General features: G+C 35.9%; 1 protein-coding gene across 3 annotated transcripts in view; it reads left to right on the forward strand.

Moving 5' to 3' along the window:
* The window catches only part of LOC149779466 (tRNA N(3)-cytidine methyltransferase METTL2-like), a 32,681-nt gene extending 20,272 nt beyond the window's left edge, over positions 1 to 12,409 (forward strand). For all 3 annotated transcript variants that reach the window (XM_089940153.1, XM_089940151.1, XM_089940150.1), the window contains 3 exons: positions 990 to 1,096; positions 5,346 to 5,411; positions 9,158 to 12,409. In XM_089940153.1, the coding sequence (XP_089796279.1) occupies positions 990 to 1,096; positions 5,346 to 5,411; positions 9,158 to 9,327 (343 nt within the window). In that variant the 3' untranslated portion in view covers positions 9,328 to 12,409. The remainder of the gene's footprint in view (positions 1 to 989; positions 1,097 to 5,345; positions 5,412 to 9,157) is intronic.
* Positions 12,410 to 18,195: the final 5,786 nt, after the last annotated feature.

Raw genomic sequence — 18,195 nt, forward strand, 5'->3', positions numbered from 1 at the left:
TATACCACATGCTCTTTGGAGGTGAGCATATATAAAAATCTATGGATCCGTTCATCCATCTGACATGCAGCCTTTTTAGCTCTACTATTGTAGAAAAAAAGAACTTATAGTATGTTTATTTTGTCCATCATCCTTTAGCTGACATTTGTTTTGCAATGCCCATCCATCCTTTAGCTGACATCCATTTTGCAATGTCCATCCATCCTTTAGGAGTAGACAGGCATGGGATTTGGAGATTCCCAAAGGGCAGTAGAAAACAGGGAAAGATGGAGAGAATTGGTTGTAATGTCAACTGTGGTGCCCCAACAACCTCTTGGGTTAATGGATTGATGATGATGATGATGAATATAAGATTATGTGAAAAAAATGTGTGGTACATAAGTTGAGAGAATTCACTGAGTTTGATAATAATCCTGTACACCTTTTATACAGAAGCTCCCTTGGTATTTGTTTCTGACAAAAGAGATTTTTCTTTACAAGATGTAGACTGCAATAAAGCAATTGAAATAGGACGAGTCCAACTACAGACAACATAGACACAACTCTGCTGTTGCATATTCTGTAGGCAGATCAGGGTCTGTGTTTGGTCTACTGACAAACTCCTAACAAATTTCATAGATTCGGATCTTCCAGATCATTATCAGGGCTTTCCTTGTCATCCAGGAGCTGGGTGACTCACCTGGCTACTGTTACTTTACACCCTGCTACGTTTAAAAAAAAAAAACACCTGTATTCCCATTGGGGGAGGCGCTCCTAACATCCCCTACCCATCTGCCTACTTTGGCAACTTGCTTTCCAAATTAAATCTAATAAAAGGCCCTGATTATCCAATAGCAGATCTAGGTCTGTGCCGTTTGATGTTGAACTTGACTTACAAGCATGTATATACAGTCATCATTCTAAAAATATATATATAACTTTAATATACTTGATATTGTATTTGTGTATATTGTATAGGTTTGGAATAGTTATGAGCTGTTTAATTTCAGGATGCAGGGAGTTGTGGACTGTCTTGCTAGCTATCTCAGGCCAGGCGGTTTAATTGTATTCAGGGATTATGGCAGATATGACATGGCTCAACTCCGGTTTAAATCAGGTAGAGTTGGTTGGCTGTAAAATAAAAGTTCATAATGTACAAACATGACATGGCTCATCTCCATTTCAAACCAGTTGAAGTTAGTTGGCCATAAAAAAAAAAGTTCATTATATATAAACCTGATGTGGCTCAACTTGGGAAAAACATGGTAGAGTTATATATCTGTAAAATAAAAGTCCTTAATAGACAAATAGCATTACATAAATCTTTAATTTATTTAGGTAACATGAAATGAATTGTATGTTCAGACTCTTGCAGTGTTATTTTGGGTATGATGTAAAGTGTATCAGGAATAGAGAGTTTATGTGGCAGTCATCCTGTGATCCGCTTTTGAATGTCACATAAGAATATAGTGACTATACCCCCCCCCCACCAGATCAGAGTAGAAGATCGTAATCTACACCTTGTTCAGTTGGTGAATTTGAATGATCAACTTGACACTAATGATAGTAATTCCAGCAAATCATGCATAATACTCATCTTTATGTTGACCCATCGTTCATCATTATACTTTCAAAGAAGTCTATACTGGGTGTGCTGTTGGAGATTATTTATTTCCTTTGTATTTTCATGTGACAGCAGTTTCAGACATTCAGAGCTGTTTCAACACTTAAAGATGGACATATGAGTGGTTGACAGCTTGATGGAAATGCACCCTGGTTAGGGTGATTAAGTGTAAAATAAAGCTTGAGTTAAAGAAAGATTATATGGATTTTCATTTTCATATTTTAACACCAGTTAATAAACGGGATACATTATAACGCTCTTGTTCAACTTTAAGTTTTCTTCTTCTTTTTGTGCCCTATTGGGACTCCTTAACTATGACCAGACTGGCCTTCCTCTTTCAACGTTAGGGGCAGATAATTGCAAATTGACTAAATCCTAAATGCAACTCTGCTTTACATCGTAAAGAAGCTTGCAGAGATTACCTGGAACTAATACAGGTTACCCTTTGCTTAATGTGAACTGGTACAAACACTAATGTCAACCTTCCAAATGTATTTTAATACAGTTATTATGCTTAATTATTGATCAAATCAAGCCAGTATGACTCTCGGTCTGCTGAATGTACCAGTATGACTCTTGGTTTACTGAATGTACTAGTATGATTCTTGGTCTATTGAATGTACCAGAGTCCAAACTGGATTCAGATTTTGGGAAAATTGGCAGTAAAATTGGGAGAAATGAGTATAAGGAGTTCAGAATTTATGGTATTCAAAACATTCATTTAAAATAGTCAATTCACACAGCCTTGAAACCAAATCATATAAAAATGAAGGAATAGTCATTGAACTTTATGAAATATTACATTTTTTTAGTAGTTTGATTTAGCAAAATATTTGTATGACTTTGCTTTTGTGGGAGACACTAACCTTGAAAATAGGTTACTATCCACAATTTGTGATGGATATTTGGGGTATAAGCCATGTCTTCTAACTGAACAAAAGGAAAAATAAAATAAACTTGTTTATCTTTACTTGCAAACAGTATGAACCTTTACTAGCAATCAATATAAACCTTTACTAGCAGTTAGTATAAACCTTTAATTAGCAATCAGTATATACCTATAATATCAATCGGTTTAAACCTTTACTAGTAATTGGTATAAGCCTTTACTAGCAATCTGTATAAACATTATTAGCAATCAGTATAAACCTTTAATTAGCAATCAGTATATACCTTTAATTAGCAATCAGTATATGCCTATACTATCAATCGGTTTAAACCTAGTAATTGGTATAAGCCTTTACTAGCAATCTGTATAAACATTATTAGCAATCAGTATAAACCTTTATTGGCAATCAGCACAAACTTCTATTTGCAATTAATATAAACCTTTAGAAAGCATGAAAATACTATGCTTAGACTGTTCACATTGATCTTTGAACAGAAGGCTAGGTTGAATTGTGCTTGAAATGGGAAAGCATTACATGTTCAAAAAGGCTGGTGGGGTGAAGACATTGACTCCAGAAGAGACGAAGTCGACTTTGCTTTCTCTACATATTAGGCTGAAATGACAGGCACAGCAGTGACTACATCACCTAAATTGCCCCCTAGCATGCACTGATGTGCTTTGTAGTATTTCTGCCAAGTTCTCTTTAATGACAAGTGCTAAGCAGAGATTTTGATAATACATTAATAGGTTATAGAAGAGGTATAGTGGCATTAGCTCATAAAATCTTAATGCCTAAATTGGGTTGCATTAGTCTGAAGTTTTTAGAATTTTAAGTTAAAATTTTTTTATTTTGATGCTCTCCAGGGTTCAGCAAACAGTGTTTACCTTGACATAATTGGTTACCTGGAATGGATTGAATATGAGAAGGCTATTTGAAGTTGCCATATTTTAAGTATATGCTTAAGCAAATCATCATTTCAGTACATTTCAAGAAGTTATTGGTTGGTTGGTTTTAGTATCATTTCAGTACATTTCAAGAAGTTATTGGTTGGTTGGTTTTAGTATCATTTCAGTACATTTCAAGAAGTTATTGGTTGGTTGGTTTTAGTATCATTTCAGTACATTTCAAGAAGTTATTGGTTGGTTGGTTTTAGTATCATTTCAGTACATTTCAAGAAGTTATTGGTTGGTTGGTTTTAGTATCATTTCAGTACATTTCAAGAAGTTATTGGTTGGTTGGTTTTGGTATCATTTCAGTACATTTCAAGAAGTTATTGGTTGGTTTTAGTGGCATTTTTAACATTAGTTTATTGACTGTATCATTTGGAGGCATGGAAACTAAGCGCAGTTTCCAAGGACACACCAAGGCAGATGATACATCAAGCCTATTACCCTGTGATTATGAGTATGATGATTACCAACTGGATTCCCATGACCCCTTCGTGAGTTTAAAGTTCACATTAGGGGCGCTCACCAGTTGTTATGTACTTTTGAGAGAGTGATGTATGTAAGGTGAAGTTGTTTGCATTTAAAATATGCACAATGGAGAGAATGTTGGCATTCTTCTGTGCTACATTAATGTAATGTGGATGATATTTCTTTGTTTATTGTACTTTTGGAAATTGTACATGATCTAAGCACACTGCTAACTAAAATGACTGCTCCCTTGTGCTAAAAAATCAGTCTGAATTAGTCTAAAGTACACTATCCATAGCAGCAATTAAAATAGGGAAAATGATTTTGCCAGACTAGACAATACCAGCTTCTGAAAGTGCAATGAATGAATTGAATTACCAAATATATAAAATGTAAAAAAAAGTTATCAGCTCTTTTTTATACAGTTTACCTCTGAAGTTCAGGAAGTGAAAATGACCAAGTGGAGCTAGAACGTTTTTAAAGGTGCACATCTGGAGTAAGGCCAAGCTGTATACTTTATAACCCATATTACACCCATCAATCATACACCAAAATAAAGGGAATTAAAGGTTCTTTGAATTATACCTAAGATATACAAGGTCTTTTTTAAATAGCCAGTATAACCAGTGAGGAAAGCTGGGGAAATTCTTTTTTGTTTAAAATTCTAACCCTATGCAAAATGCGAAACTGTAGAGCGCCACCAATAAACTATGATAATGATGCCATAAACAGTGTGAACGTCACAAGTACTGGAAGAGTTATCACCCTTTACATTGAGTGGTCTCCATTTTGGAGGTTCATATAATCTCTCACTATGATCATACTGAATAAATTACATGTAAAATCTGTTTTTAAGACCTGATTTAACCTTTGGAGTTTATTGGTAATGAAATAAGAATTGGGTGGTAGGCAAGAAGTAGATCCTGATGTATTAGGCAGGGTTTTGCAACTGCTTTCCTCGTGATGCACACTTGGATGAAGAAATGTGCAGTTAAAAGAGGATAATTTTTTATGAGTTGTTACCAGAAAGAGTAGGGTGTGCTTACGGAGGTGTGTGCAGGTGCTATGTCAGTTATTGCCTGACATAACCTTGGAATTGAGCCTAGTTATCTTACAACAAAAATGGCTGCTTTTTAGATGTTGTTTACCATCATCAGTTTTTTTATTTGACTTTGGACTTATATTGCGGAACATTTTGTAGTTTTGTTTGGCTCACTCAGAAAAAAAAACAACCAAAAAGTGCTCAAGTTCAATCACCAATTTGCTATTTAATTTGAAAAATTACTTGCCTTCTCATATGAACATTGGTTTGCATTTATTTGAGATACATAGAAGAATGTTTGTTAGTTAATATTTCTTTTATTTGCGGTTTGTATTTGCTACATATGATAGGTTTTGTGGATAAAATTATCCAGCATGGTTTTTTTCTGCTTTTAGGGCGCTGTTTATCAGAGAACTTTTATGTTAGAGGAGATGGAACAAGAGTGTTCTTCTTCACCCAAGGTAAATTATTTATCTATAAATATATCCAAGCTTTTCTGCTGTGATGCACAAAAAAACCCTGTGATTAAACAATATGATAATCTTTATCTAGCTCTTTGAGGACTTTGATTCAAAGTGGATAAACATGTAAATTAAAACATTATATTTGATACGTTATATTAAAAGCAAAATTCTTTGTTCTCATAAGCAACTAGTCACCTTGCAGTGGTGAATTGTCAGCCAACTGCTCTGGTGGCCTAATGATTAGAGCATCTGCCTTGGATGTGGGATGTCATGAGTTTAAACCCTGGCCGAGTCATACCAAAGACTAATAAAAATGGTGCTAGCAGCTGCCTTGCTTGGTGCTCAGCATTAAGATGGTTTTTTTTGGACTGGTCTGTCTGGTGTCAGGATAATGTGAATGGTTGGGACATGATGCTACATGTCTGTGGCATGATGCCCCAGTGCTAGACATCAGTGCCACCCTGCAGACATCATTGCAGTATGACTAAATTTGTTAAAAATCCAAAAACACACACTGAATTGTCAGCTATAAATTCATAAATGATTTCATGGAAAGTGACCCTGACTGGTTCCTATTATTCTGATTTACCATGCTTTAGCTTACCAAACAAGGACTATTTAATTTATATGTATTCAATTTCATATCAGTTTTTAAGCCATGGTTGTCACTGTTATTGCAGAATTGGAAATTGAGAAATATTGAAGCGACAGAGACTAGCAAACCAATCATACATATCGATGATGTGAGAGTTATATTAAGATACACTATACAATCAAAATATTTCTTTGGGGTATCAAATTTCAGTCTGCATCAGATAATGTTTTATGGCACCTCATCACAAAGTGGCTATGTAGTATCAACAAAAGGTTAAGTTCCAGAAATGTGAAAGTGAATTGAACAACAATTTTGGAAGATAAACCCTTCCAAAAAAATGTGTAAATAAGTACATCAGGATATAATATAAATTGTAAAGGTGGGAAAATTCTGTTAAAAATGTATATCAAGCAACAGATAAAGGCAACACATGTGAAATCATTAATAAATGATTAAAACTTTTTGTGTAAACTGTAAAGTCCAAAAGTCCAAAATTATTTAAGGTGGTATATCCTTGTACAATTTCTTCAAACACTTCACATCAAAATACTTCTTTCTCACATGGTGGAAAGTGTCACACTCGACAAGAGCACACTATCAGGATACACATTCTGGTAATGTTTCACTCTTTAGGATATCTGTGCGAGTCTGATGTGCATCCAATAAGTGCTTGGCACCATACAACCTCATCTCTCTGTTTCATTTGGTACAAGGGATGCCACTCTTCAGTAATGGGTTTGATGTTCTTTAAATAAGTTTCTGGAGATTTTGTCCCATATATTTTGTCAAATATGATGAACATGCCAATTTATTCAATATTTGAAGTCAGCATATTGAATCTTCAATTTGGAGATTGGTGACTGCAGTGCAGTTTTGGCTGCTTTATCTACCCATTATCTATCAGTGTGACTAGATAGCCAACAGTACAGAATGCTTTCCCCAGATTGTATGAAAACATCATGTCTCTTTAATATCAGGGGTTATTTATAATTTGCCAGATATAAGATAGTGTAAGGTTTGAGTGTGGAAAGGGAATCTGAAATAATGATTTTTTTAACCCGAGAGGTTTCAACATAGTTCAAAGTTTTGAGTATGGCTGTAATTTCTGCAGTAAAAATTGAAGGTTTATCTGGTAACTGGATCAGGATGGTACCAAGGATTTTGCAATGGCAGCTTCAGAATTTGTCAAAATCTTTCAAAATGTCTTTACATGGAGGTTTGGCTACAAAAAAGGCTCTGATTTCATTGAATTTACTTAGAAAAAATGAGAGGTATTTTGAAGAAATTTTGAATTATGAATGATCTGACATAATTTTGAGTGGTTTTGATAACTATGGTGTTGATTTGGGAAAGCCATTGAAATGAAATTGATCAAACTTTACAAAAAGCATCCAGGAATGAAGACATATTTTTACAAATGATTGTAATCTGCCATTAAATATGGCTACCATTACCAACCTAAAGAGAAAGTATAATGACCTTTAAATTTTATGCAAAGGATTCCAATTCTCTTTCAGATATGTCCTCCATTACTAAAATTAAAAACATTTAAGTGACTTTTTCTAACAAAAACCACTTAAATGAATTTGACCAAACTGTCATAAAGCATCCTGGTAAAGAGGGTTCTCAACCGATGCTGAATTACCATCAATTTGACTGCTATTATTAAAAATAGAAAAACCTTTAAACAACTTCTCGAAAACTGCTCAGCAGAATATGACCAAATTAGATAGAAAGTATCATGGCACAGAGGTCTTCAAAGTTTATACAAATGATGCCAATCTGCCATCAGATATGGTCATTCTTGCTAAATACAGGAAAATCTTGAAAAATCTCAGGAAATGCCCAATATGAAGGAAATAAGTTTGTGATGAAAGATTTTCAAGTTTTAACACATGATGCTGATCTGCTCTCCAATATGGCCACCGTTACTAAAAATAGAAAATAACTTAAAATGGCTTCCATAAACATCGACATGACTGAACATGATTTAACTAAATTTAAGTTATAAGGGGCATACAATGCATATCTGCCATCATGTATAGCTGCCATTAATAAAACAGAAAAATCTTTATGCAACATCTTAAAAACCGTTGACCGGATTCAGCAGAATTTAACTTAGTAGGTACGACAGATGATCACAATCTGCCATCAGATGTGGCTACCATTACTGAGAGTGGAGAAATCTTTAATCGAATTCCTCTCAAAATTGATAAAGTTTGACAGATTAAGTTTGGACTACACTCCTTTCAAATTTGCACAGTTGGTACAGAAATATCAAGTATACCCACTGTTACTAAAATATAAAATCCTTGTAACAGCTTCTAAAAAAAATAATGTGTTCAGTGGGATTTCCCAATTTCGACAGAAACAATCCGTGATTAAGTACTTCAGAAATTATACAAAGGATGCAGATAGCATGATAAATTCCTTTTAACTTCACATCGATCATATAACATTTCCAAAAAATTTCATTTCTTGCTAACCCCAGGTATGCAATACAGGGGGAATAACTACAATTATATGAATCTGTATGTCTGTCTATAAGTAGTTTTGGTTTTGGATCATGACTTTCAAACTGTTCAAGGTATTTGTACCATAATTCATACACATGTTTATCAAGTTGTGCATACATGCCTTTTGATACAGAGAATTTTCCTCGTGTAAGTGTAGCATGATATGTAAAGTGAGTGCTGAATCATATTGTAGTAACATAAGTAGTATACAGATTGAGAGTGATGGAGCATAGTGTGTAACATAATGACTGATGGACCATAGTGTAGCAACATAAATAGTTGTTTTTTGTTTGTTTTTGTAGGGTTTAATGTCATATTTCAGCACAAGATAGGCTATATATGGTGGCCAGTATACATGGTGGAAGAAGAACCTGGGAAAACTGGAAAGAACCACCGACCCACAAGAAGCTACTGGCACAAGGCTTCTCACATACCCACATTCTCAGATATGTCACATGTACATGTATTTATCTAACTTTTCCAGTTTAATACTTATGCTTATTTTCCTGGTTTGTCTTTAACTGGAAAAGCCCTGTAGTAAGTAATCTTCCTATTAGATGTCATATAGTGAGAGAGAGTGAGTGATGGACTTTTCATGGAAGCCTTTCTATGAATTTCAATTTTCTATGCAGATGAGCTAAGGGAGATGTTCACAAGAGCAGGATTGGTAGAAGATCAGAACCTGATTGACAGACGACTTCAGGTCAACCGTGGACGTCAGCTTAAAATGTACAGGGTCTGGATACAGTGCAAGTACAGAAAACCCATCCACCAGTCTTCAGAAACAGCAGCTTCCTCATGAAAGTTGACTATGGCCAGGTTATCTGCAGCCATTAATTTGAAATGTAAAAGGTCTGGATACATTGCAAATATTGTGGACTATTTGAACATTGAGACTGATTTTGCCCTTCAGCTGTAATTATACAGAGTCTGGATAAAGACTTATAAACAAAGTAACACCAATAAATGCACAAAGCAGTCATCAGCATGTACAGCTTTCAGCTGACTCCCTAATCCAAGTCAACAGTAGCCATCTACCAACAGGGTCTGGAGACAGTGATGTAAAGACACCAGTGTCATCTTCCAACAAGGTCTGGATATAGTGATGTAAACAATGAATGCCATCTACCAACATGGTCTGGATACAGTGATGTAAACACATGAATGCCATCTACCAACATGGTCTGGATACAGTGATGTAAACACATGAATGCCATCTACCAACAAGGTCTGGATACAGTGATGTAAACACATGAATGCCATCTACCAATAGGGTCTGGATACAGTGATGTAAACACACCAGTGCCATCTACCAACAAGGTCCGGATACAGTGATGTAAACACACCAATGCCATCTACCAACAAGGTCCGGATACAGTCATGTAAACAACCAGTGCCATCTACCAACAAGATCCGGATACAGTGATGTAAACATATGAATGCCATCTACCAACAAGGTCTGGATACAGTGATGTAAACACACCAATGCCATCTACCAACAAGGTCCGGATACAGTGATGTAAACACACCAATGCTATCTACCAATAAGGTCCAGATACAGTGATGTAAACACACCAATGCCATCTATCAACAAGGTCCGGATACAGTGATGCAAACACACCAGTGCTGTCTACCAACAAGGTCTGGATACAGTGATGTAAACACACCAGTGCCATCTACCAACATGGTCTGGATACAGTGATGTAAACACACCAATGCCAATCTTCCAACATGGTCAGGATATAGTGATGTAAACACACCAGTGCCATCAACCAACAAGGTCTGGATAAAGTGATGTAAATACACCAATGCCATCTACCAACATGGTCTGGATACAGTGATGTAAACACACCAGTGGCATCTACCAACAAGGTCTGGATACAGTGATGTAAACACACCAGTGCCATCTTTCTGCAAGAGCAGCTTATTTTTATTTTAAAAGACAGAACCATGTGATCAATGAAACTGCTCATCTGGGAATATTTTAGAAATTCACTTAATACATGTACACTGTGCATATACCTAAGCCAAGAGAATACAACAATATTTTGAAGTACATGTTTATCCATGAAATAAACAGATAATTTCCTGATTGAAAATTACTGTGACGAAAACATAGGATTGATATGTATTATGTACTTGTTTTTAATATATCTTTTCACAGAAGAAACTTAAAGAAAGCTTCATGGAAAAAGTAAAATATCCCCTACCTCCACCCCCACAATTGTTAAGCAAAAGTGAAGTGTAGTTAAAAGGATTTAGTAATTGGAACTGTGGAAAGAATTGATGTTATTGGTATTTTCTTTTTACTTTTTACATTTTGGGATGCTATTAGTTGATCTGCTAAATATAATAATGCATGCCAGTTCATTGATGAATCTTAGGAAAATAAAACAATGAAAATAATAAACATCTCTGAAAATTGTATAATATACCCAAGGTTGCATTTGTTTTATTTCAAAACTTACGAAGATAATGTCATATCATATACAGCATGTAACTAATCATTTGTGAGTCATTATTTGAATTCATTTTTTATCATAATATAAATAAATGAAAAATGTGTTCTTTTACTTTCTATGTATCACTGCAGACATCATATAAGTATGACTGAAAAATTGTTAAAGCTGCATTAAAACTTCAAATCAAACACACACACACTTCTTGTTAACATCATCCTTGTCAGTGTCAGTGGTATTGTACATGAAATTGTTTTCCCTTATTTATGCTGACACATCCTAATAATTATTTTTTAATTTATGTGGGCTATTGGTAACATGCACTTTAAAATATTTTTTCCTGGTGAAATGGATTTATGTCGTATTCATTAAACAGGATATGAAATTTAAAAACAGATAATTAGGATTGTAATCATGCAGAATAGTTTTTGTTTAATAGGATGAAGCCAGGTTGCAGTTGGATTTAGCAAAGTCACTGAAAGTGATTTCATGAAAGAGGTTTATTTATAAGGTAATTGAATGATGAACAGATCTGACACTATACTCATGTGTATAATGTCCAACAATGGATTTAACAGAATGATGTGTACTGAGTTCAACAACTGATATACATAAATTATATCACTGCTAAATTGAACTAATTAGAATATGTAACTTAGCAAGTACATAAACAAGAATCAAGATAAGAAACTTATAATAAAAAAATATGATTGCTGTATGGCTCTATCACCATGGATGATTGGAATTTATACACAAATATGAATTTTTGATTCTATCACCAAAGGTCATCAATGTATAGGATAAATGCAAAAATATGAATTTGTGATTCTATCACCAAAGGTCATCAATGTATAGGATTTATGCAAAAATATGATAATGTATGTTTCATCGACAAGCAAGATGTATGTATTGTTGATCTTCACTTGTACAGCAATATTGAATTATTTAACTTGCATAGTGATATTGAATAATGATTAAAAAATGGAACAGTGTATCTCATGGCATTAAGTTGATGTATATCTGGTTCGATTGCTTCCATTTAATAGTCAAGGAAACCATTATGGCCCACCCCTTCCAGTTTGCTAATGGATCTCTTGAGAGCCTTATCATTTCCTGCAGATCCATTTGTCCCAAAGCTTTGGTCTCTTTACTGCGAGTAAACCAATACCATCCTCAACCATCATCGCTATCAACTGCAGCTTACAGGTTGCATGAAACTCCACAGACTTCTATGACTCCCCATCTACAGCTGAAGATTGCTCTCATAAAGTAGAGAGCTTCCTATATTATGTATATTTTGATTTAATTTATATTTGATTTAATTTAATTGTTTGTTTCTTAGTTTAAATTTTTTTTATTACATGCTATTGTAATGTAATTTTATTTACTGGATTTGACATTTTTTAAATTAAATTTTACAAAGTTTGTTGTCTTCACTGTTTTCTTTTTGCTGTTTTATAGAGCCTAAAATGTAACAAAGAAAATTGGGGGCTTGTCCGGGATATATTAATTTTGGATAAAATATTTCAGAAAACTTTGTCTTTTGAAATTTAATATCCCCTAGGTTTTTTTAAATCTTTTAAATCCTAAGTATTATTTTACATTTTTGAAATATTTAGTAAAATCTGCAAGTTTTTTTTTACAATGTCATCAAAAGTGGAAATCTTTATTTTAAATCCTACCCAGGAACAATTAGACCTTTTGAAAAAATATGAATTGATTCAACTTGCCAGAAAAGGATCTTTTTGAGACAAAAGCTTCCTTAATGAAGCGAAAAATGAAAAATATTTTGGTTCAGTATTTGGTAGAAAAGAACGTTTTGGATAAAAAGTCCTTTGGTTTCAATCAGTAAGTCTTTATCAGACTGTGACATAAAAGTAAAGGAATTAAAATTAAAATACAAAATGAAATTAGAGTTAAGGAAGCTGGAACTTCAGAAAGATAAAGAAGATAAACAAATGCAGATACAGAAAGAAGAAAAACAAATGCAATTAGATAAGGAAGAAAGAGAGATAGACAAATACAGTTATGAAAAGAACAAGTGCATTTACAGAAAGAGGAGAAACAAATGCCGTTAGAAAAGGAAGAAAGAGAGAGGGAGGGGGAGAGAGACAGGTGCAAATGCAAAGAGAGAAGGAAGAAGGGGAGTTTAAATTTAGAATAAAAGAAATGTCGCTGGCAAGTGAAAAGCACATTCCCACTTCACATACAAATTCAAGTTTTGATGTCACTAATCTTATGCTAGGTGTTTAGGCTCTAATAAACAGTAACAAAGGCAAGAGTGAAAACAACAAGCTTTGAAAAAGTTAACAAATAATTTATTTCCCTGGAAAAACAGTCAAAATGAAAACAGGAGAACTTACGGTTGTAATAATCAAATCCAAAAAAAATCCATGAATTAAATTTTAGAAGTTGTAGTAATGAAATGTTCTAATGAATTCAAGTTCTAGTCCCAACGAAAAATCCAAAATGGAAGGCGATGGCATATACTGTAGTCAGTATGGTGCTGTAGCATCTACAGTTCTTTGCTGATTCACAAACAATATTCAGGTGTTTGAATTTCCAAATAAAATTTAAATAAATGTCTTTGTCCAAGAAATCTGTATGAGCACTCAAATATTTCCAGGAAAAAGAATTAATCTTCTAGAATCCAAATAATCTGCATAAAAATTTAAATGTAACTCCAAACTGTCAGAACAAAAGAAACACTTTTATGTCCCAGTGTTTAGAAGCCCGACTGATTACTTTATAGACGAAGGTTATACAGTAACTTGAGATGCAAAACAGATTCCTGGGTGAGGGTCAACTCTCCAGAATTTTGAGAACAGCATAGAAGTATTTGTCTAAAGGCACATAGTCCCAGTCAGCCTCAATTTTACTATTATCATTCACACATTAAGAACGGATTATAAAAAAAAAGTTTACTTGATTTTCATCCAAGGTCAGGAACTAGGTCATCAAAAGATACAAAGTTCGGTGCTTACTATTAAACAGTTGGGTCAAACTAATTTCTGGAAAATATCAAATTCCTAGAAGACAAAATTACATTACTTTGACATGTAATTAAATAAAAAATAAGATTTTAAAACTTACAAACAAATTAAATATAAATGAAATCAAATATACATAACACTTCACCCCATAAAGAAAAAGATTTATATGATAAAGCTTTCTTTTCACCATAGAAGAATTATACGAGCTTAAAAAGAACTCTTATAAATTACACAGTGTACATGAAATAATACATTGCTATACACGGGGAAAGTGCATCTGCTGTTAAATTATCTTTTCCCTTGATGTGGCTGATGTCAATATCATATCTACTATTCCTCAAAGGAATTGCCTCTGGAAACCTTGTTGATGCACACATAATGTTCAACAAGTACTGGTTACCTGACTTGGTCTTAGGTAAGGGACCAACACAATCTACCATAATTCTACTGAATGGTTTGTCAAATTCAGGAATAGGTTGCAGATGAGCCTTAGGTTTCTTCTGATTAGGTTTTCCAAACATTTGACAAGTATGACAAGATCTACAGTATTTACTAACATCACTTTTGATTTTTGGCCAATAGAAGTGAGTCAAGATCTTGTGAATAAGTCTTATTAATCCCTAAATGACCAGCTGAAGGAGTTTCATGGGCCAGACTAAGTATTTCCTGTCTGTAAGGTTTTGGAACTACAATTTGAAAGTTCACTGACCATTCATCATCAGCAGGTACCTTGGGAGGTCTCCATTTTCTCATAAGAATTCCATTTTTAATGAAATAACATACAGGAACTTAAGTGGCTTCAGTTTCACTAATGGCCCTTTGAAACAAACAGGAGATCTCAGGATCTATTTCCTGTTCGATGAAAGTAATTGTCGTTGGTCACCTTGATTGGAATAAAGAGAATGAGTAGTTAAAAGAGGATCACTGTGATCAGTACCTTCTGATTGATCCAAGCAAGGAGTGAAAGTGACTTCATCAAAAGTCTGACCAATACATGTGTCAGCTAAAGGAATACTTTCCTTATCAACATCATTCTCAAGAGCTTTGCCATAGTAACTGCACAAGCTAGGAATAAATCAGGGGATTCTTTTTCAGTTACAAGTGGATTAACCACGATCTTGTCTCCAGCTAGGTCATTGCCTAATAATAAATGAATGTCCTCAACGGGCGGACACTAAAGCATACACTGTTCTGACTGTCACAGGTCCTGAGACTAAGTCTGATGACAAATTTACACAATGGAGAGGAACATTAACAAAGCCGCACTCTATTCCCTGAATAAAACACTCTCATTAGAAGAAGACTTCTCAGAAATTGGCAAAGTACCTGACAATAAAAGACTCTGAGAAGCTCCTGTGTCTCTTAAAATTTTAATAGGGATAGGATTGGTCGAATCACCCAAGAGTGATGTAGAACCCTGACTTCCTCCCAAAATGCACAATTCTACCTGGTAGGAACTATAACCGTAGCATAACAGGTGACCTTCCTGGGTTGTTTGACTGCTTCTTAACAATGGTCCCAGGTTGTTTGCTTCTTAACAACAATCCCAGGTTGTTTGAGCGCTCCTTAAAAACAGTCCTGGGTTGTTTGGCTGCTTCTTAGCAACAGTCTTGGGTTGTTTGACTGCTTCTTAGCAACAGTCTTGGGTTGTTTGACTGCTTCTTAACAACAGTCCTGGGTTGTTTGATTGCCTCTTAACAACAGTCTAGGGTTGTTTGACTGCTTCTTAACAACAGGACTTAATGCCTTTTGCTGGATCTGTGGGAGGGAAAAAAATTTCCCTTTAGAAGCATTTCCTGCCAGATGGAATTGATTCCTCAGTCAGGTTATGTAGAAGCTGCCTCAGATACCTTAGGGCACCAGAGATGGCCCCTGCGGGGTAAGGGGATGTAACTCCTTCCATCTCTTATTCTTCTAAGGTTTTATGAATGGATACCATATTCAAGTAAAATATGTTTCTTTAAAGATACTTCGGGTAGAATAGTATATACCATATGTTTGTGGATTTGGTCATCCAGGTACATTGCTGTCGTAGTAGATGATGTCGATCGAAACTGGGTGAGGACGTAATCCATAATCTCATTAAAAGCCTAAAGGGCTCAGGTTAAGGCCAAAGAGAGAACTTTGAACTGATAAACTGTGATGGGTAAGCAAAATTGGAGAAAATGTTCATGACACAGGTTGAATATGGATGTGAAAATATGCATCGATCGGATCGAGACTGACAGCATACTCGTCCTATCGAACGGGGAAACAGATTGATCTTGCATTTCCATCTTAAATTGGTTGAGGCAAATTTAGTCGATGATGAATCTCTACTTGCTGTTTCCTTTCCGAAAAAGAAATAACCTTGAATAAAACCCTGGGGATTTGTGGTCTTTGCGCAAGTTCCACAGCCTTTTGATGAGTGACCTTTTCTCCTGTTAGAGAAAAGCATCCTTCTCCCAATCAGATGGTGCTTCCTTGAAGTGGGGACAGGAGGGGATTGTTGATAAACGAAACCCACAACCCCTCCAAATGACATGGATCACTCAAACACACACCCTGTTCTGAGGGAATAGAAAGATCCAGTGAGCTCAAAATTTGGTTTCTTACGGCCTTTGTATGCTTGCTTCCTAATGATCAATATTGGTGCACATATGACTGAGATCCCGTCCTGAGGCCGCTTAACATCCCTTCACATTAAGTGGTTGCAAACACCCGTGTGGGTGGAGTGGCGAGGTGGAGGGGTAGTTCCTGAGCTGCCTGCCTTCAAACTTCGTCTATTCTTTGTTCAAAGCAGCAATAACCCAAACAAGGTCGTCTGGAAAGGGAGGTTATGACAAGGAACGAGAGATATGGATCGCAGACATGTGACACTTCGTAAATTGGCCGCATCCATCAGAGAATTGGCTATGGTATGGTGAGCAGCCCTGGTCAATGACCCTAGCAATCCTGGCCATCACCTTCCAAGCGTGGCTATTGCTGGGTGTGTCCATTGAGTATGAAAGGTGCCTATGAGGCAAAATCCAACAATGAAGAAGGTGCAATGACATCCCAAACCAACTCTAACGAGCATGGAGCACATTTGTCCACCTTATAAACAAATGAGCGGACATACGAACAGCTATTATATTCTTGTCAAGTGCTGGGAGATCAGTACTGAAGGCATCTCTTCCTCCTCATCAAGATGTACTGATGCTTTAGAATAGCGGTAGGGGTTGGAGGGCATTCTAACACTACAAATGTCACTGATGGCAGCTTGAAAGCTAAAGTTCAGTCCGTTCCATGGTCGGATCTGAGTAAGATGTGAAGGATCTGGATGGTGGATTTGAAGGAGTTCCGTCTCACTCACTGTGCGTTGAGGCCCAACTGGGTCTACTTGCAGCTCTGGAGAAGACATACCACACAGTATGAAAACTTAATTCCATCCAAATGAAAATGTCACTAGCTCTCCCTTGTTGAAAGCAGTGAACATATGAAAGTCTGGCCTGCTGGCTGGTTTGCTCAGGGAATGGTTAGCCTGGAAGCTGGTAGTATGAAAGACAGTGTGGCTATCACTGGTACTGACCATTCCAAGGGCCTAGTTGGACAGTAAGATTTCTCACTTAAATCTCCGTCATAGAAAGGGCATGTCGCGAATGCTACAGTTAGACAGATAGACCTGTCACTAAGCTCCCCGTAAATCATAGCTGTATCGACTCTGTGAAAAGGTACCCATCTTGGAACGGCTGAGCAGCCGGGGATGGTGTGATTTTATTATGCATTAGATCCTATGGATCGGGTACAAACCCCATACATCAGGACTTATAGGCCCGAAGAACATGCTCAGACATGAAACAGGACTTAACACCCACTGGGCAGCATAAAATTGGGAAACACTGCCCCAATGAGTCAGAGTTGACTGGGCTGTCTTCTCAAAAGGTCTCACATGTGAATGGTTGGTGATGACTGTACAGTTGGTAGTAAAAGGAGGTGGATCCAATTGATCCAATATGAATCCCATGCACCCAATTTACAGGCCTGAAGGCCATGCTTGGGTACTTACGTCCACTGGGCTGCCTAAAATGGGAAATATTCCCCAATGATTCAGTATCACCAACAACCGTAGACTGTCTTCCTTGACTTGTTCCATTTTTCCTTCTCTTCAATGTCGAATTGACTTTGGCTCTCAACATGCATTTCATGCATTTAGTAAATATTTCTGAAACAAGACAAGAACAAAGCACTGATTATTAA

Source organism: Sinohyriopsis cumingii, chromosome 17 (assembly GCF_028554795.1).
Source record: "Sinohyriopsis cumingii isolate HCF-2022 chromosome 17, ASM2855479v2, whole genome shotgun sequence".
In the NCBI taxonomy this organism is placed as follows: Eukaryota; Metazoa; Mollusca; class Bivalvia; order Unionida; family Unionidae; genus Sinohyriopsis; species Sinohyriopsis cumingii.